This window comes from Antechinus flavipes, chromosome 5, assembly GCF_016432865.1.
Source record: "Antechinus flavipes isolate AdamAnt ecotype Samford, QLD, Australia chromosome 5, AdamAnt_v2, whole genome shotgun sequence".
In the NCBI taxonomy this organism is placed as follows: domain Eukaryota; kingdom Metazoa; phylum Chordata; class Mammalia; order Dasyuromorphia; family Dasyuridae; genus Antechinus; species Antechinus flavipes.
This window is the reverse complement of record NC_067402.1, coordinates 265,892,672-265,911,102: the sequence shown is the minus strand read 5'-3', so window position 1 is coordinate 265,911,102 and position 18,431 is coordinate 265,892,672. Positions and strand designations below refer to the sequence as shown.

The 18,431-nt window shown below is 33.4% G+C and overlaps 1 protein-coding gene across 2 annotated transcripts in view; it reads left to right on the top strand.

Moving 5' to 3' along the window:
* Nucleotides 1–18,431, top strand: part of EEA1 (early endosome antigen 1) — a 120,187-nt gene that overhangs the window by 91,530 nt on the left and 10,226 nt on the right. For both annotated transcript variants that reach the window (XM_051963619.1, XM_051963620.1), the window contains 7 exons: nt 902–1,232; nt 4,339–4,434; nt 4,675–4,848; nt 11,104–11,286; nt 14,258–14,443; nt 15,320–15,451; nt 16,560–16,745. In XM_051963619.1, coding sequence (XP_051819579.1) covers nt 902–1,232; nt 4,339–4,434; nt 4,675–4,848; nt 11,104–11,286; nt 14,258–14,443; nt 15,320–15,451; nt 16,560–16,745 — 1,288 coding nt within the window. The remainder of the gene's footprint in view (nt 1–901; nt 1,233–4,338; nt 4,435–4,674; nt 4,849–11,103; nt 11,287–14,257; nt 14,444–15,319; nt 15,452–16,559; nt 16,746–18,431) is intronic.

The following is an 18,431-nucleotide window of genomic DNA, read 5'->3' as shown; positions in this document are numbered from 1 at the left end:
AGTTAGAAAATTTTAAGTTCTATTAGCTTTAAACATGTTGCTTGTCCATCTTTCGGCATAATGAGACTTACCTTTATTTTAGAATTTATGATGATTATAAGGTACACTGAAAATGCAATGCTGTGTATGCACACACATGCCAAATTGTGGAAATTTAATGGCCATCTAATCAATGAAAGAAAGAAATAGAAAATTTAGTAGTTTTCCATTACTGAACTAGCCCACCCTTAATCTACTTGGTTTGTGTCATTTAGTTTATGAAATGTTGAAAATGCTGCACATTTATTCATCTATTGGCAAAGAATCTTTAAGAAACTCTTTAAGTTACAGGCAAAGTACATAGAATATATTCCAGAATTATCTCTTAGATCTAGAACAAATTATTGAGAAATAATTTTTTCCTGCCCTTTTCCAGAAAGAAAAGACTTTTTCATTTCTATAGGCCTGGGCTATCTCAGGTGTTGTATTGATAGTCAAAACTTGTTCACATAATATGTTTCATGCTTTGCCATAAAAAGGAAAGTAGCAAAGCCCACTATGTTGCTTAGGGGCTAGCAGAAGGAGAGATTTCCTTTCCAGGTGCACGAAAAAAACTTGATCATGGAAAGAGCATTGACTGCATGTCAGGACACCTGGATCCTAGGCTTGGATCTGTCACTAGCTTTGTGACCTGGGTGAGTCATGTCACTTCTTTGAATCTCAGGTCCCTTTGTCAAGTAAGGGGTTTAGACCATTTGATCTCCTAACGCCCCTTCCAGCTCTATTATCCTATAAAATTATATCATTAAATTAATTTCACTTATGAACCACAAAAGAAAAAAATTGTGGCTAATATATTCATATGCTGACAATAAATATTGGGTTTTAAAGGTTTTTAAACTTTTTTTCACAAAACATTTAGTGTCTCTAATGCCCATTCGGATCTACGGAAAAAAATTGATGCTCTTGAACATGCAACACAAATGGTTTCCAAACATGAGAAAGAAAAAACAGACCTTAAGCAAGAACTTCAGAAATTACATCAAGATGCAGAGAATCAGCGTAAGGAATTGGATGGCAAGATGAATGCAGCAGCGACAGATTTACAGCAAGTGAAGATGGAGCGAGAACGTCTAGCAAAGGAGCTTTCTACAACCAAAGACAAATTAGCAAAAATCTCTGAGTCTTTGAAAGTCTCAAAGAATGAATTAGAAAAGGAAAAGCAAAATGGAAAAACAGCTTTGGTAGAATTGGTTAGTTATGCCTGTTTACTTCTCTGGGGAATCATTATTTTATATTTTGTTTATTTGGGGGCATTATTTCAGTAATTTATTGTATTTTTTTACATTCCATTTAATTCCCTTTTGAGGGCCAGAGATACAGGGAATGGAAGGGATTGAATTGTTTTTTACTAAGGGTTTTTTTTAATGGTGGAGTATTAATTATTTTGTGTGTGTGTGCGTATGAGAACCACAAAAGATGAAATAGACCTAAATAAAAATGAAAGTTTGGATTAGTTAAAACAATTAACGTTTTTGATTGGCAGAAAATAAAACAATTGGGAAATGATTATTCAGTTTCATTTCCTAAAAGTAAAATTTTAAAGACTTAAGTAGCTAACCATTTTTATAAAAGTAGGCTAGAAGCCCTTTGTACTAGGAAAAGGACTGGATTTGAAGACAGAATACCTGGGTTTAAATCCCAACACAGCTCCTTCCTTAATATTGGGACTTCCAGCTTGCCTGCTTCAGTTTCCCTATTTGTATAGTTGTAAGAATGGGACTGGATTAGAGGTGTCATACTCTCAGCTGGGGAGAGCAAAACCTTTTAGTGTAATAGAATCAGATTAAAAAATAATTAGGGAATTTTTAATAAAATAAATAAAAATACAGTACAAATACTTCTATACTTTTTTGCTTCAGTTAACACACTGGGCTAGATGACTGCTTTAAGGTCCCCTCTAATTCTAAACTCCTTTGATCCTGAAGACATTTATGTCCAAGTCCCTGAATGAATTAAGAAAGTAGATCATAAAGGAGAAAAATTTGTAATACAAGATTTTGCAAAGGGCGAATGTTGCAAAAAAAAATTTGCATATATTTTGAAAACAGAAAGCTACTTATTATTTTTTTAAAAATAGATCAGATCACCTTTTGAGATATTGTCTAGTTCCTTTTTTCTATATTTTGGTTATTTAAAAAGAGCTCTTGTCCTGATTTCAAGAATGGACTTTGCTATTTACCTCTCTGACCTTTGCCAAGTGTCTTCCCTTCTCTGCCTTATTTTCCTAATCTTAAAAATGAGAGGTTTGCTCTAGATTATTTCTAAGCTCTTCAGCATTCTTTGAGTTATAGATGCCAAGTATAAAGCAACAAAATAAAATATGTACTTTTTAAGTAATAATCTTGAAAGTGCCATGAACTCTCTGTAGAATCTATGAACAGAGAAATGGCACAGATTTTTAAGCAAGCTCTTCCTGGTCTGGTCCCTCAATCTCTGCTCTCCTTCAGAGATTACCTAAGCCATCCAGTGCCTCAGCAAGACATTCCTCGGTGAAATAGTCCTAAGATACTCATCTGGCCTTGCTTTCCCTTAGCTACCTGTAGGGGTGTTAGAATTTCATATCTCACTGTTGCTTGAAACTGTTATAGTTTCCAAAATCCTGAACTCTGAAATTACCTTGTCTTATCATGGCCTTGTTTTTTCCTATTCTTTTGACACTGGGTCTCCCCATCTCACCCTGGACTGGAAGTGTGACAGCCGCCAAGAGACCCAGTCCCACTTCCTATTGGCCCAGGGACTTTGGCCTCCTTAGGCAGCATGATGACTCCCTCTGCCTCAGGCTTAGTACAAACCCTTGAATAGCTTGGCCTTGGGCAGCTCAGATATGATCCTAGGCTTTCTCTTCAAAAATTATAGGTGTGGCCTATCTTACTTATCTTACTATCATAGTCTCTCATTGTTCTATTTCTAACCTTGCCTCATTTTTCCCAAACTTGCTTTTTATACCATTGTCACTCAGTTCCTCATAATCTCTGCCCTTTCTCCCACTCCCGCAGCCATTGTTTGGGTGCCACTTTCTCCTTTTCAATTTTTACTCCATAGTTGAGTAAGTTCTTTTGTAGGTTACTTTCAACCATGACTCTCCCTCTTGTGCCCCACCACCATTCATGCCTGCCTGTTTTTAACCGTGTGTCATTCTGAAAATCTATTCCTATTCCAGAGCTGCCAGAATGCTTTCAGAGGGCATCTATGCAAGTGTGCCTGCTTGGCCCACTATTTTGTCATCTGAAGTGGTCCCTGCCCCCTGATTGAGTTGCCATCACACTCTCCACAAAAAGCTGTTCCAAACTTTCACCTTAAGCACCAATTTCCCCTCTGCTCCTTCCTGCCCCTGACTTCAACAGATCCATAGCTTAGACTCTGCCTTCTCTCCCATGTCCCATGTCCAATCATTTTCCATCTTCTCTTGATTATACCTCCAATACCATATTTCACATTCATCTTCTCTTCACCCATAGTCACCATCCTGTTTGCCTATCTCTTCCCAAGGAGTCTCCAGTCTCTCCCCACTCCAATCTGTTGGAGTAGTGACCAAGATAACCTTCCCAAATTGGAGGCCTAATCATGGTACTCCTTTTCTCAAAAAGCTTCAGTGTGTCTTTTGCCTGTAGGGTAAAATATAAACTTTATATACAGTTCAGTAAATACTTGTTTGAGCTCCAACCTCCTTTCCCAGAATTCTATCACACAGTCTCCTTCACCCAGGAGATTGCTTTTCTGTAGTATGGCAAACTCTCTGGAGTTGGAGTCTGAGATTGTATACATAAAGCCATTCACTGGGCATTCCCCTTCTCTGAGCCTAAGCTCCCTTGTCTATAAAGAGAGGGGAGTATAAAGTGAGATGATCTCATCTTATAATTTGGTCTTATAAATTTTCCAGATTTTGGTGAGGTGGTTAGGCAGAAGGCATAGACCACTTACTGAGGCTCTCAATGAGTACATATTGCCCTGCAAATCTCAGTACTATGCTAGTGCTACTTCTTTGATTTTCCTTTTCATTGTAATGTAGGTTGTTCTTTATACTCTGTTGTATGTGTATGTATTCATGCATGTTGGTGCATGTGTGCCAGCACAAACCTATGCATGCATTGTGTATATTTGTGTGCATATATGTGCTCATATGCATGTGTGTGTCTTTTTGTGTTTGTGCGTATACGTGGAAGGCATATTATGACCTTTTGAATGGTGGGATAGTATAATGATTTTCATCATGGTCTAGAATATATCTTGAAATATTCATAGAGAAAAATCTTTTTTTTTAAATGACCTTTAGATGATATAGTTTTATTTTTACAGGAAAAGATTTGCAAGGAACTAAAGCATCAAGTACAGACTGAATGTGCTATGAAGGAAAAGAATGAACCAAAAAAGTTGGCTGAAAAGGAGAAGGAGGTAAGATTTTCTTCTGATTATAATAATTATACAAAGATGTAAATGTAGTCTTTACATTCATAAATTATTTTCGACAGAGAAATTTAGGATACAGTATGACTTAGTTTGAAAGATACTGAATCAAAGTTTGACTTTTATGTTACTGTGATAAATATGTCATATTCATTAGTAACTGAATAGAATGATCCTGGATCATTCGATAAAGCTGCTGATAGTTTCTTGCTTTTCTGGGTTATTCAGCAGTTGAAGTTGCCAAAGGAACAGGTCTTACATGTTCAAAATGATTCAAAGGAAAAGGAAAAAGAGGAGCAACAACTTCACGGAAAACTAAATTCACTAAAGCAGTTACATGACCTGAGGAAGAAGCAGATTGAAGAACTCCACGAAGAAATAAAAACTACACTTTTCCAGAAGGTCTGGTACTGTGTTCATTTGATCCTCATGTAAAATAATGCAGTGTTTAGCATGATAAAAGTAAACAAATCAATGATTTTCACATCATTGAGTGGTTCATTTGTGAATAAGGAATTTTTCAACATTTAGATTATATAAAGTTTGAATATTGCAGAAAATATTTTAGTATAGAAATAAATTAAATATGATTTTGGAAACATGTTTCCTTTTTTAAAGTCAAGATATATGAATTAGCTTACATATATTCTTTTGTTATCTTTTATTAAACTGCCGCCATTTTATATCAGCTTTTTTTGCTTGCATAATAGAGTCTTCAGTCTTTTAACTTCCCTAACCAGTAGGTAACTTAAGTACCGTTTTCACCATGTGCTTTTTCAGCTCACATTCCTTTGTAATTGATAACTAAAAAAAGTCATGAAATCATATTAATGAAGTCTGATAAATTCATGTTATTTAACTTCATTTTTAGTGCTGCTCAACTAATTCTTTAATTTATTTCTTATTGATTCCCTGTTACAACTAAAGATGATTGCCTAAGACTTTTTCCATTCTCATTGAGTTCCCAAACTATCTCCAACCCTCCTTACTTTCAGCAAATAAATGACTTTTTCTTTAGTGAAAAGATTGACTCCATCAGGTGTGAATTCCCTCAAATTTCCTCCTGGGTTCTTCAAGGCTCTTTGTTTTTCCATTCTTTCCTCTTCTATCTTAGAAGACATGGTGTTTTTTTTTTTTTTTTTTTTTTCAAAGATTCTCCTACCCCTGTTATTTAGTCCATTGGAGACTTTGTGGTATTGATGGTCGCCCTGCCTCTCTTGTAGTTTTAGTTTTTCTCTTTACTGAGTCTTCCTTTCCTCCTTCAAACATGCTCAGATAAATTCTTTCTTAAAAATATTAACAATTCATGTTATGGCCTTGCTTCCCCTTTATCTCTCTGCTTACTTTTACTTTTACTTCCTACACTGTCACCCTTCAGAATTGTTTTTATTATTCTACTCCATAGGAGTGCTTCTTAAAGGATCATCAATCCAGTGGCTTTTTCTTAGTCTCTTGACCTATAGTTGACTCTTTTTCTTGATGGTCTTACTGTGCCTTGTTCCACCTTCTACCTCTCTGTCTTTCCTGTCCTCTTCCATGACTCCTTTTCTTATTCCTTTATTGTAGGGAATCCCCAAAGTTCATACTTAAGCATCTTTCTTCTCTACCCTGATCATCCATCCATCCCTACAGAATTAGTTGTTTTCTTCTCTGTGGATCTGTCTCCAGAGCAGGCTTCTTTCTCTTCTTAGTCTAAACCAAATTTTTCATTTTCCTACCCCAACCTGCTTTGCTTTCTGTCTTCTTTAGTGTTACTAGTACTAGTATGTTTGCTAGGCATCTATATTTAAAATTTTGGAACATCTTAATTACCTTTCCTTCCTTTGTGTCCCATAAGCATTTTGTCAAGTCAAGTTTACTTTCACAATAGTTCTTGCATTTGCCCCCTTCATTTCCACCACTACCACCTCATATCTAGGCAATTGTTATAATTTTCTAGCTGGTTTCCCTGCTTCAGCCTTTCTCCTTCTTCAGTTCTTCTTACTCACTTATGCTAGTTTCCCTTGTACACATTATTGCTCAAGTCTTTCTCTTGTTCAGGAATTGTAAATCCTTTCCATTTCCAGTTAGAATTAAGTATAAAATGCCTTAGTTTGGCATTCAAGCCCCTCTCCATTGTGGTTTCAGCCTTTCTTCATGCTACCCTCCAGCCAGAATAGGTTACTCCTCTTGAATGCATTTGCCATTCTATATCTGTTTCTTCCCATCTCTCCCATCTTCCCATCTACATTATGCCTAGAGTATATATATCTCTCCATTTCTGTCTTTTGAAATTCTAGTTATCCTTCTTGGTAAAATACCATTAACTCTACAAAGACTTCTCCAATCCTCAATCCTATCTAGAATTGATCTTTTCCATTGTACTTTTGTATATTTATCCTTTGTCTTTATTTACATTTCTTCTGTTTTTCCTGAACTATATTTAAACCCTTACAGAACAGGGATTATTTTTTATTTGACCTTTTCTCTTGCTATAATTCTTGGCACACAGAAGTACATGCTTCATTGAATTTAATTCTATCTAAATCAAGATTAGATAATCCTAGTATGTTAAAAAAAAAATTTAAAAACATTTTGTTTTTAGAGGAAATGTCAAAAACCAAGCTCATAAATGAAATAACATTTCATATGTCCACAATGTCAAGTTTTGTATAATTAGAAAAAACTTTTTTTCTACTTTAAATGTAAAACATTTGTTTTGTGACATGTTTTAAGTTGATTTCTAGTCACCATTGCAAAATTACTACTCCCCCAGCTCCCACCTCATTTTTGTTCATCCATGTATTCTAATGTTTGTATGGACTGAGAAGCCACCTTCATTTTAAAAGAGAGATTTTTGGAGCATCTTAATTGAAAAATGATTTTTTTTTCCCCCTGTTCTGGTCAGGCAGCTTTTTCTTTTTTATAAATTTATTTTTGTTTAAGAAAATGTCCTTTTTTCTTTTCTTTCTTTTTTTTTTTTAAGGTTTCTTTTAAGTTTATTTTAAATATACATTGTAGTATGAATCATGTTGGGAGAGAAAAATTAAAGCAAAAGGGAAATACCATAAAAAAAACAGAAAAAAGAAGTGAATATAGCATGTGTTGATTTACATTAAGTCTCTCTTTTTTTTTTTTTTTCCTGGATGCAGATGGCATTTTCTGTCTAATTTGGGATTGCTTTGGGTCACTTAACCAAGCCTTTCATAGTTGATCATCACACATTCTTGCTGTTATTGTGTACAATGTAGCCTGGTTATGACTGTTTTCACTCAGCATCAGTTCATGTAAATCATTCTAGGCCTTTCTAAAATTAGCTTGTTCATCATTTTTTATAGAACAGTAATGTTCCATTGCCTTCATGTACCACAACTTATTCAGCCATTCTCCAATTGATGGCCATCCACTCCTTTTCCAGTTCTGTGTTTCATGTTGCTATTTTTATTTGTGCATATCTATGTTATTAATGGAAACTATTGAATTAACATTACTACACTTAGAAGCAGACACTGTTTTATGTATTAAAAATTCAGTGGTATGAAGTCAAAATAAAACCACTGTTTAAAGGTGAACAGGACAAAAACCAGAGTATTTTTTTTTTTTTATCAAAATATGTGTTATAATTTAGGTTTTGAAATCTTTATTTTGAATCATAGTCTTTTAAAAATGTATAAATGGTTCTTTGTATTTTTTTCTCCCTCTTGCAGTACTACAGCTCCATTGGTTATGTGCAAGAAAGACAAAATTCTATCAGGCTTTTTTTTTTTTTTTTTGGTTAATAGTTTTCAAGACACTACTTTCAAAACTTTGGCTAATGGGCATAATCATAAGATTCAAGAGAATATTTCTTATGTTAGCTTATGTTTTCATCAGTGAACTGGATAATGGAATAAATAGCATATTTATCAACTTTATTACAGATGATTCTGGGGCAGGGAAATAGCCAACTTTGAATTAAAAGTGACCTTGGAAAATTAGAAAAGAGGTTAAAAACACAGATGGGAATTCAGTAAGGACAGACATGAAGAAATAGATATACTTTGGGAAGAACTATAAGTTTTATATGAAAATATTTTAAAATATAATTATAAGTTGATGGCATGTCAGAAATATGAGTCCAAATTTTAAAAATGAACAACCTTTTAATGCATAAAAACAAGTATTAGAATGCAGAAACCATGAAATAATGCTGTCATTCTTTATAATCATCACTGTTAGTGTTTTTTTTTTTTTTTCTCCTATTGAGTCTTTATGTGGAGAACTGAGGAATGAAGACTGGAAAACAAGATCAGTGAGAAAAGGTCAGAGGCATTTAGCATGATGAAGAGAATTAATTCCAAAACACAGTTCAAAAGGAGTTTCCAAATACATGAAAATTTTTTACAGGAATAATGGCCAACTGATCTATAACTTCTCTAAGTACCATATGAAAAGAAAACTGGGTTAAAAGTATAGCATAAGTGAGTCAGCTTCCATCTAAGAATTCCATGAAGGGGAATTATTAGGAAAGATTGTATGATAGCCTATGACTAAATTGCTATTTTCCTGACATGATTTAAGCCAGGGGCTCTTAATTCATGGGATCCATGAAAAAATGTCAAGAGCAGGAGCATCTATGAATTTAGATGGGAAAAAAAATTACATCTTTGTTTTCACTAATCTTTGGTTTTCTTTAAACTCACATCTATTTTATTTTATGCATTTAAAGACATTCTGAAAAGGGGTCTGGAGGCTTCACAAGACTGCTAAAAGGCTGTATCTTAAGACAAAAAAAGATAAAAAATTCCTGGCTGAAGCCTAGTGCATCTGAAGATGTTTCCTATTTAAAAAAAAAAAAAAAGTTAATTTTTTTAAAATTCAGAATAACATTTTCTATACTTAGATGTTCAACATCATTCCAAGTTAATTCTAGTTTTTGCTCTGTAGCAGAGAGAATTTTATTAGTTTCTCATAAGAGACTAGTATTTAGATCTTAATCATAAATCAACTTCTTGGACCACCCAGAATCATAGTTGGCCAGTAATCTTTTCAGATAAGGAAATTCAGGCCCAGGGAGGAGAGCATGACTTGCTTATAACACAGAAACATGTTTAAAAGGGAAGTTTTAAACTTGGATCTTCTAACTTCAGATACTGTACTCTTTCAGATCATATAGAACATAAAACACACTTAATTTTTGAACTGGATTGTTTTGTTTTATTTTTAAATTTTTTGTTAATTTTTAAAATTAAGTAGCAAAAAGCTTTTTTGTGGGTGAGTGGATGATTTTTTTTTTTTAACAGTGTGATAAAATTATGGTCCAAACAATCTTTTTTAAAAGAAATATAATTTTAACATTTTTACTTTCAAAGGTTCTGATAAAGGCCTCATTTCTAAAATATATAGGGAACTGACTCAAATTTACAAGAAATCCAGCCATTCTCCAATTGATAAATGGTCAAAAGATATGAACAGACAATTTTCAGATGAAGAAATTGAAATTATTTCTAGTTATATGAAATATATATATTTTCATATATACCTATATGAAAAGGTGCTCCAAATCACTGTTGATCAGACAAATTCAAATTAAGACAACTCTGAGATACCACTACATACCTGTCAGATTGGCTAAGATGACAGGAAAAGATAATGATGAATGTTGGAGGAGAGGATATGGGAAAACTGGGTCACTGATACATTGTTGGTGGAATTGTTAATAAATCCAACCATTCTGGAGAGCTATTTGGAACTGTGCTTAAAAAGTTATCAAACTGCACATCCCTTGATCCAGTAGTGTTAACTAGTGGCCTTATATCCCAAAGAGATCTTAAAAAAGGGCAAGGGACCCATATGTGCAAAAATGTTTGTGGAAGTCCTTTTCGTAGTGTCTAGAAACTGGAAATTAAATAGATGTCCATCAGTTGGAGAATGACTGAATAAGTTGTGGTATATGAATGTTATGGAATATTATTGTTCCATAAGAAATGACTAGCAGGATGATTTTAGAGAGGCCTGGAGAGACTTATATGAACTGATTCTAAGTGAAATGAGGAGATCATTGTACATAGCAATAAGATTATATGATGATCAATTCTGATGGACATAGTTCTCTCCAACAATGAGATGATTCAGACAAGTTTCCAATGGTTTTGTGATGAAGAGAGCCATCTGTACCCAGAGAGAAAACTATGGGAACTGAGTGTGGACCACAACATAGCATTTCCACTCTTTCCATTGTTTGCTTGCATTTTTGTTTTACTTGTCAGATTTTTTTCTTTCTTTCTAGATCCGAGTTTTCTTGTGCAGCAAGATAACTGTATAAATATGTATACTTATATTGGATTTAACATATACTTTAACATATTTAACATATATTGGACTACCTGCCATCTAGGGGAGGGGGGCGGGAGAAAGAAGGGGAAAATTTGGAACAGAAGATTTTGGCAAGGGTCAGTGTTGAAAAATTACCCATGCATATGTTTTGTAAATAAGTAGCTATAATAATAATTTTTTTTAAAAAATCTATTAAAAATAGAATTTTAGAACACAAAGTTGTAGTCTGATGTTTTCTAAGATTGCTCTCAGTGGAACAGGGTACAGATTAATCTCTTGAATAAATCTTGTTCTACAAGGTTTTTTGTTTTTGCTTTTTTCCCCCCAATTTGTAATTGTTAAGCCACTATTTATGTGTTTCAGACAGAACTTGAGAATAAATTACAGCAGCAGATAATTTCATCATCCCAGGACCTTGCTGCAGAGAGAGACAAACTATCAGCATTACAGAATATGTATGAAAAGAATCAGGAAAATCTCAAACAGCTTCAGTCTGACATATACGGGAAAGAATCTGAGCTGCTAGCAACAAGACAAGATCTCAAGGTATGGTGAGCACTGACTATGGTGGCAATAGACTTAGGGTAATACTTTGTGAGAACTCAAATGGCTTTTTGTAAATTGCTTGTTAATTGTTATAATTATCATTGTAAAATTGGGGATGATATATCTCATTTGAATTACTTGGGTGTCAAAGTTATGGGCAGGACCACAGGACAAAGACCTTATCTCTTATTGTATTGCTATAATGACTTTGAACTATAGCAGTGTGTGATATCTGTGTGAATGCATTAGGTAAATGAATAATAATGATAGTTATAATTTTTATAATTCTTTGAAGGTTTGCAGAATGTCCTAAACATATGATGTCATTTATTCTCCCACTAATTCTTTGAGGAAGATGTTATCCTTGTTGCAAAAATGAGGAAGGTGAGGGCTGAAAGAAATGAAATGACTTCCCTAGAGGTCCTTCAGACAGAAGGGAAACTAGGTGGTTCATTGTGTAGAGTGCTGGAGGCAGGAAGATCTGAGTTCAGCTATCACCTCACTTATTAGCTATGTACCTCTAGGCTAGTCACTTCTGTTTGTCTTAATCCACCTGGGAAGAAAATGGCAAATCACTGGAACATCTTTGCTAAAAAATCCCTGGACACTAGTTCATGAGTTCATAGATTGAACAGCATTCAGCTAGTAAATATCTGAGTTCACATTCAGATTCAAGTTTGGTTCCCAGCTCAGCCCTCTGTCTATTGCTTTACTTGGGAACTTTTATAGAAAACAAAATTAAGTTGTAAAGGAACTGGAATGTTTTTTGAGAAAGTATGTTAGATAATTTCTACATTTTATTTTTGCATATTTTTGTCAATAAAAAAAAGTGTATAGGATGTTAGGATAGAGACTAATGAGAAACAAGCTAACTAAAGTAAGATTTTGCTCGTTCACAGAGAGTTACCTACAACCATCATAATTCCTGTTTCAGTGAAATGAGCAAATCTCAAAATCTTTGTTGGTTGAATTGATTGGACTCAGATGATCTTCAGCAGGAATTGGATGGGTCAGAATTAAACTGTGCTTTTAGCACCACCTGCTGGAATATTTTTGAAATCATTTCAGTTGACGAATTTATTAGATTCTGACCTTTATTTAGTAAAAGTAGAAAGGTTTAACTGTGATTTGGATGATTTGTGATTAAATTCAAAGAAAAGTTGCTATCAGAATTTAAAATAAATTTTGAGAATCTAAATACCTTCTTTGTTCAATCTCCTACTATCAGATGTTTAAAACAGGGCTATTCTTTAGAAAAGATGGGGGTAACCCTCTTATAAAGATTTACTTTAAAATATTGTGTTTAGGTATCTTTTATGTTCTTTTTGTAAAAATGAGTAACTTGATGAGGATTTCTTTTTGAGGGAAGATACTGGAAAAAATGGGCTAAAGAATTTTTAAATGATCATGAGTTAAATCCCATATTTAACCTAGAAATCATAGGGATTTGCATCAGTTCTCCTATCTTGCTGTATTTCTTGGAATTTCTCATTATTCATCATTTTTGTGTGTGACCTCATTCCTTCTACAAGTATTTCATAAAGCATTTACTGTACTAGGTACTGGTAATGCAAGGCAGAAACAAAACAGTCTCTGCTTTTATTGACATTCTCTTAGAGTTATAGATGATTAGTTTCCTCAACTGTAAGATGAGAGAGTTGGACTAGATGGATGGCTTCTTAGGTCCCTGCCAGCTGTACAGCCGTGATTTTGTCACAACAGTTTATTTAGCCATTTTTCGGGCATGAGTATCTACACTATTTCTTTTTTCTGCCAGAAAAACATTTTATTTTACTTTTTTTTTTGTCATAGATTATAAATATTTTGTTACAAATGGCATCGGTCTTGCTGTCTTAAACTTCCTTGGCATATGTTCCCAGCAGTGGAATCTGAATCAAAGACTATGAGCAAATGACTTCTTCGATAATTCTACAATTTTTTTCACAGAATGAATGAACAAAATTAGCTCTACAAACTATGTGCCTGTCTTTCTGCAGCCTCTTCAATTTTGACTTTTCACCTTGCCATCTTTGCTAATTTCTGAGTGTTTACAAGAAACCTCACCTGTTTTGATTTATATTCCTATTATTAGTGATATGAGTATGATCTTTCATATAATGGTTGATTCTACTTATGAAAATTATTTGTTCGTATCCTTTGACTAGTTATCTTTTGAGAAATGAATGGCTCTTTTCTATGTATATATGTTTGCTCTGTGTGCCTTCTTAATGGGGACCTTTTGCACATTTCATAACTGACCATTAAACAGCTAGCATTTCGTACTCCTTATGTTGTTACAGTTCCCAGCTATAGGGGCAGTCTGCTTATTGGTAGGGCTTAGTCTCTGGTAAGAAGAGTCAGGCAACACTAGGATCCTTAGCCAAGTGTTGAAAAGAAGAATCTTTTCCCATTCTCTCCTTTACTCTTTTATTCACCTACTTTTTCTTCTTTTTTCTTTGTATTCTTGTACTGAGTTAGGTGTAATATAATAATTTTTATAAAAAGATCTTTCTTTTGTTGAAAGTTGTTATTTTAAGGTTTATTCTAAATCCATGAGCATTAGTCTGAATCTCACAATTTAATTCTAAAGTAGTTGCTATCTTGTGGTTGCTATCTCTTGTGTGTTATCTTTTTCTCTCCAACATAATTTTGGACTCCTTGAGAGTAAAGACCAAGTCGAATACTTCCACAGTCTCCACCAAAACAATCAAGAGAGTGCTAAAAATAATGTTAACAAGGACTCAAAAACTCTTGTTAATTCAGGTCCATATATTTCAAAATGACATTTTTCTAACTCTTAAAAATTTAAAAACTTAGCATTGCAGGGCTATTTTTATTTTTATTAAGCAAGACAACCTAATTGAAAATGCTTTTTCTTATATGTCCTGATTAAAGTGTAGTAGGAAGCGTTTGTATTTTTCACAGTGTTTTTTAATGTGTTTAATTTTTATTTATTTATTTTTTGGTAAAGTCTGTAGAAGAAAAGCTCTCTCTGGCTCAGGAGGACTTGATTTCAAATCGAAACCAACTTGGAAATCAGAATAAAATAATTCAAGAACTTAAGAGTGCCAAGGCCTCTTTGGAGCAAGATATTTCAAAAAAAGAGCAACAGTTACAAGAACAGGGCAAGACACTTCAGTCTATGCAAAAAGACAAGGTAACTCTGGAACTCTGATGTTGAAAGGGACCTTTCATGTCAGCCTCCTGGGTATGAGTACTCTCAACTATGGGAAGCTCACTACCTAGGTCATTTTTATATAATTCATACTTTCATTCTTCCATATATTAAGCCCAGATCTGCCTTCCTATATCTTCTATCTGTTGGCCTTCAAAAATTTATAGGATATTTGATCATTTCACCATTCTAAATTCCTCCTAGTGTTTGAACAGCTCTTATATGTATTAACTTTTTCTCTTCTCTTCTCCAGGCTAAAAATTACTATAGCCAGCTTTCATTATTTGATTTTTAACTCTTTGGTTGCATATTTAGGATGAAAAGGGGTCTGGAAACAATTTTGAATTATGATTTTAAAAAATCTCTTCAGTTATTTTAAAACTAGCATTTTTTAGTAATAAGTGTTGTTGCAATTTTAATAAGGTAAAATATATGGTTTAGTAAATTTAATTTAAATTTAGGCTTAGTAAATTTAAACCACATTTATCTTTAGTTCTTTTCTAAGCAGAGCAATACATATTTTCTCGCACACAATAAGAATGAACTTGTGATTTTTGGTTTTATAACCAAAATAATGACCTGTTATCAAATTATAGAGTTTATCTGCGATGCAAAAAGGAGAAGAGATTAGGTAGAAGTAATATGCAATTGGGAAAGGTACTTTGATATTTGATAGGAAGGTCATGCAGCAAGCATTTTATGATTGGCCCTTTAATGTTTTATTGATATAATTTCAAAAACTATATAGTGTTTCAGTTATTATTGGTAATTAAATTAAATACATTTGTGAATAAGAAAAGTATCTCTTTATATTTTGATTCTGAATTGACTACTTTGCAACTAAATTTTTTTTCTTAGTCACTGAAAGAAAAAGAACTAGCTAATGAGAAGTCCAAATTGATGGAGCTACAAGAAATTAAGGTTAGGCAGGAAAAAGAAATTACCAAATTGAGTGAAGAACTTGGTTCCTACAAACAAGAAAGCCTGAAGGTGAGTTGGAATTTTTTTTTCTGACTTGGCATGCTTTTGTGTTTTTGCCAGATTATTTTGATAATGCTCCATATCCAAATACTGATGTCTCTTTGAAATTCAAAGTTAAATTGGAAAAGAAGAGAATTAGGATTTTTTTTAAAAGACAAAGAAAATTACTAGATTTTCCAAGATTAAGACATTAATAAAACATCTAGATTTGGAAAATATGGAGCCAAATCCTGCTTGTTCTTTATTTCATTCCCTCTCACTTTGGTCCTCTGTAAAATGAGAGAATTTGACTAGCTGTTTTCTTAGGTCTTTTCTTTTCTTTCTTTCTTTTTTTTGCCAAGGCAATTGTAACAATAATAACAATAAAATAAGGAAATTAATATTACATATTAGTAGCATGTGACTTGCCCAGGGTCACATAGTTAGGAAGTATTAAGTGTCTGAGGCCAGATTTCAACTAATGTCCTTCTGACTTCAGGGCTGGTGCTCTATCTACTGCACCACCTAGCTGGTCCCTCTTAGGTCTTTTCTAGAAGTAAGTCCATGTGATCCTTTGAACATATGAAACAATCCCTATTTAGGATATTTTTTTACTTAGTGCATATTTACTATATCTGATTTTCATTTATGACCATTTGAGGGAGAACAAGGCAGCATGTGAGTTTTGATTTTGTTGATTTGATGAAGCAATTTCTTTTTTAATCATCTGAAGGAATATATGAGATGTTGAAATTTGCTTCCAGATAACTGAAAAAAAAATACACTTTTAGAAACAAAATAGATGACATTAAAAAAAAAAAAGACTCACCTTTTTCATCCTCTACCACAGAAAATTGGAAATATCTAGCCTTAAGGATAGCAACTTTGCATAATTTTATATTAATCTACCAACTTTTTGTAACTTAGAAAATTACAATTTCCTTTAATAAAGAACTAGGGAAGAGGGCAAAAAATAGAGTGAATTTAAAAGCCTGGAAAATAAAGGAAAACAACCTCCTCAAATAATTTAAATAAAATGATAAGTTGTTGTTGTTATCATTATTGTTAGGTTATTAATTACAGGTAATGTGTATATATATTTTGAAATTTTTAGTTCCGTGTTGAATTTTTCTAACAGGAAATAACAAATCTAAAGGATGCCAAACAGCTATTGATTCAGCAGAAACTAGAACTTCAGGGCAAATTAGATGCCCTGGGGTCAGCTCTTGAACAGGAAAAGAAGAACCAACAAATAGTAAAAGATCAGTTGAAAAAGACTGAAGATGATCTGAAGAAAGAATTCATTGAGAAGGAGGCCAAATTGGTTAGTAAGTTTCTTTCTAACCAGTCCTTTTTTATATATCACCACTTAGAATAGATGTGCTCTGCGCAGAAATCCCCAGTGGCTTCCTGTTACCTCATGAGTCAAGTTCAGTGTAGGAGCTCTATACCCTTGTGCTGCTTTACCTTTTCAACATTAGCTCATATCACATCTGTACATAACTTAAATCATGTATTCCACTCTAATGGGTTACTTTTCAATTCTGAAACACAACTTTCATTCTTCTCTCTTTTTCCTACTATATTGTTTCTTCTTTCTGGAATGTCTTCCTTTCCTTTTATCTAAAATGACACCTACAATCATCTCCTTTGAGCCTCATTTAGTACTTTAAGCAAGTCTTCACTGTATTTTTTTACACATTATTTTGTGTTATTATAATTTGTTTGTGTCTAGTTCATCTATTAGGTTAATTTATATTAAAAAAATCTAATGAGGCCCAAAAGGTATATTACTTATACCTTTTGGAAATAGCTATATTACTTACTGCTTTAACCAATTTTGGCATTAAAAAAAATTAGAATGAGAAAAAGCAAATCTTGTTCCCATATAGAAAGACTGAATCCAATCCATTTTGACATTGTCCCTGTAACTTAAACCAGAAGACACAAGATTCTCACAGAGTTTAAGGCTTTGGCACTTGTTTCACTGACTCCTTAATGCAGCAAGGGGGAATCATCGACTGGATCATCTAACCTTGAATCCCCTCAAGAAGATGATTGCTTATTATACTACAGTAATTCATATAGAGCATGACAAGACCCATGTAGCTTAATGTTGAATAATTTTGGTGTGATAGTGGTCACAGATGAGAAGAATGAAGCTGGAAAATATGGCTCAGAACCTAGGAGAGATGGAGAACAAAGACTTTTGTAGACAGGTTCAGAGGTGCTAGAGACAGGGAGAACCAAATGATTTCAGAAAGAATGATGTGGGATAGCAGAAGGATTAACTGTTTAAAGAAATTTCAGTCATTTCAGAATAAACTGTCTTTGCATTCAGATCATTGTTTGGCTATAGCATAGGTCAGCATAAAACCCTGATTACAGGAAAGGATAAAAATGAAGACATTGTATACACCACCATTCATATTGTGAATAGCACCAACCTATTGACAAATTTCATATAAAGGAAAATGGATCCTAGAAAACAAAAATAATGCAAAACAATTAGATCAGGCAATAAGCAGCAATATTAAGGAAAATTATCTTATCAGAGAGTTAATCATTTTACCAGGTGGACAAACAAAGCAACCAAAGGCAACATTACTTTGGAATACATTTGCATATAGTATAGAGAAGTATGAGAGAAGATTGTAAATAGTATCTCATAAAATAATAAAGAAAAACTTTTTTTGAGAAAATGAATCTTGATAGAGATTGGCATGAATTCTGGATATGCCAGATCATTGTAGGTGAGTTTGGAAAGAGGGCAGTAATAATAATAACTAATATTTATATAGCATTTAGTATTTGTAGCATTACTATGCTAAGTACTTTACAGTTAATGGAAATGGCACTTAAGATGAAGTTGGAAGAGAGATGGCTGACCAGAAGACAGATACTATGGATATTTCAATTTTTAAAGGCACTCAAGGGATTTTCAAATTATATCTCAAAGAGTGAAAGATTATAGAAGACTGGGGAAAAGTAAAATCTGCATTTTTTTTTC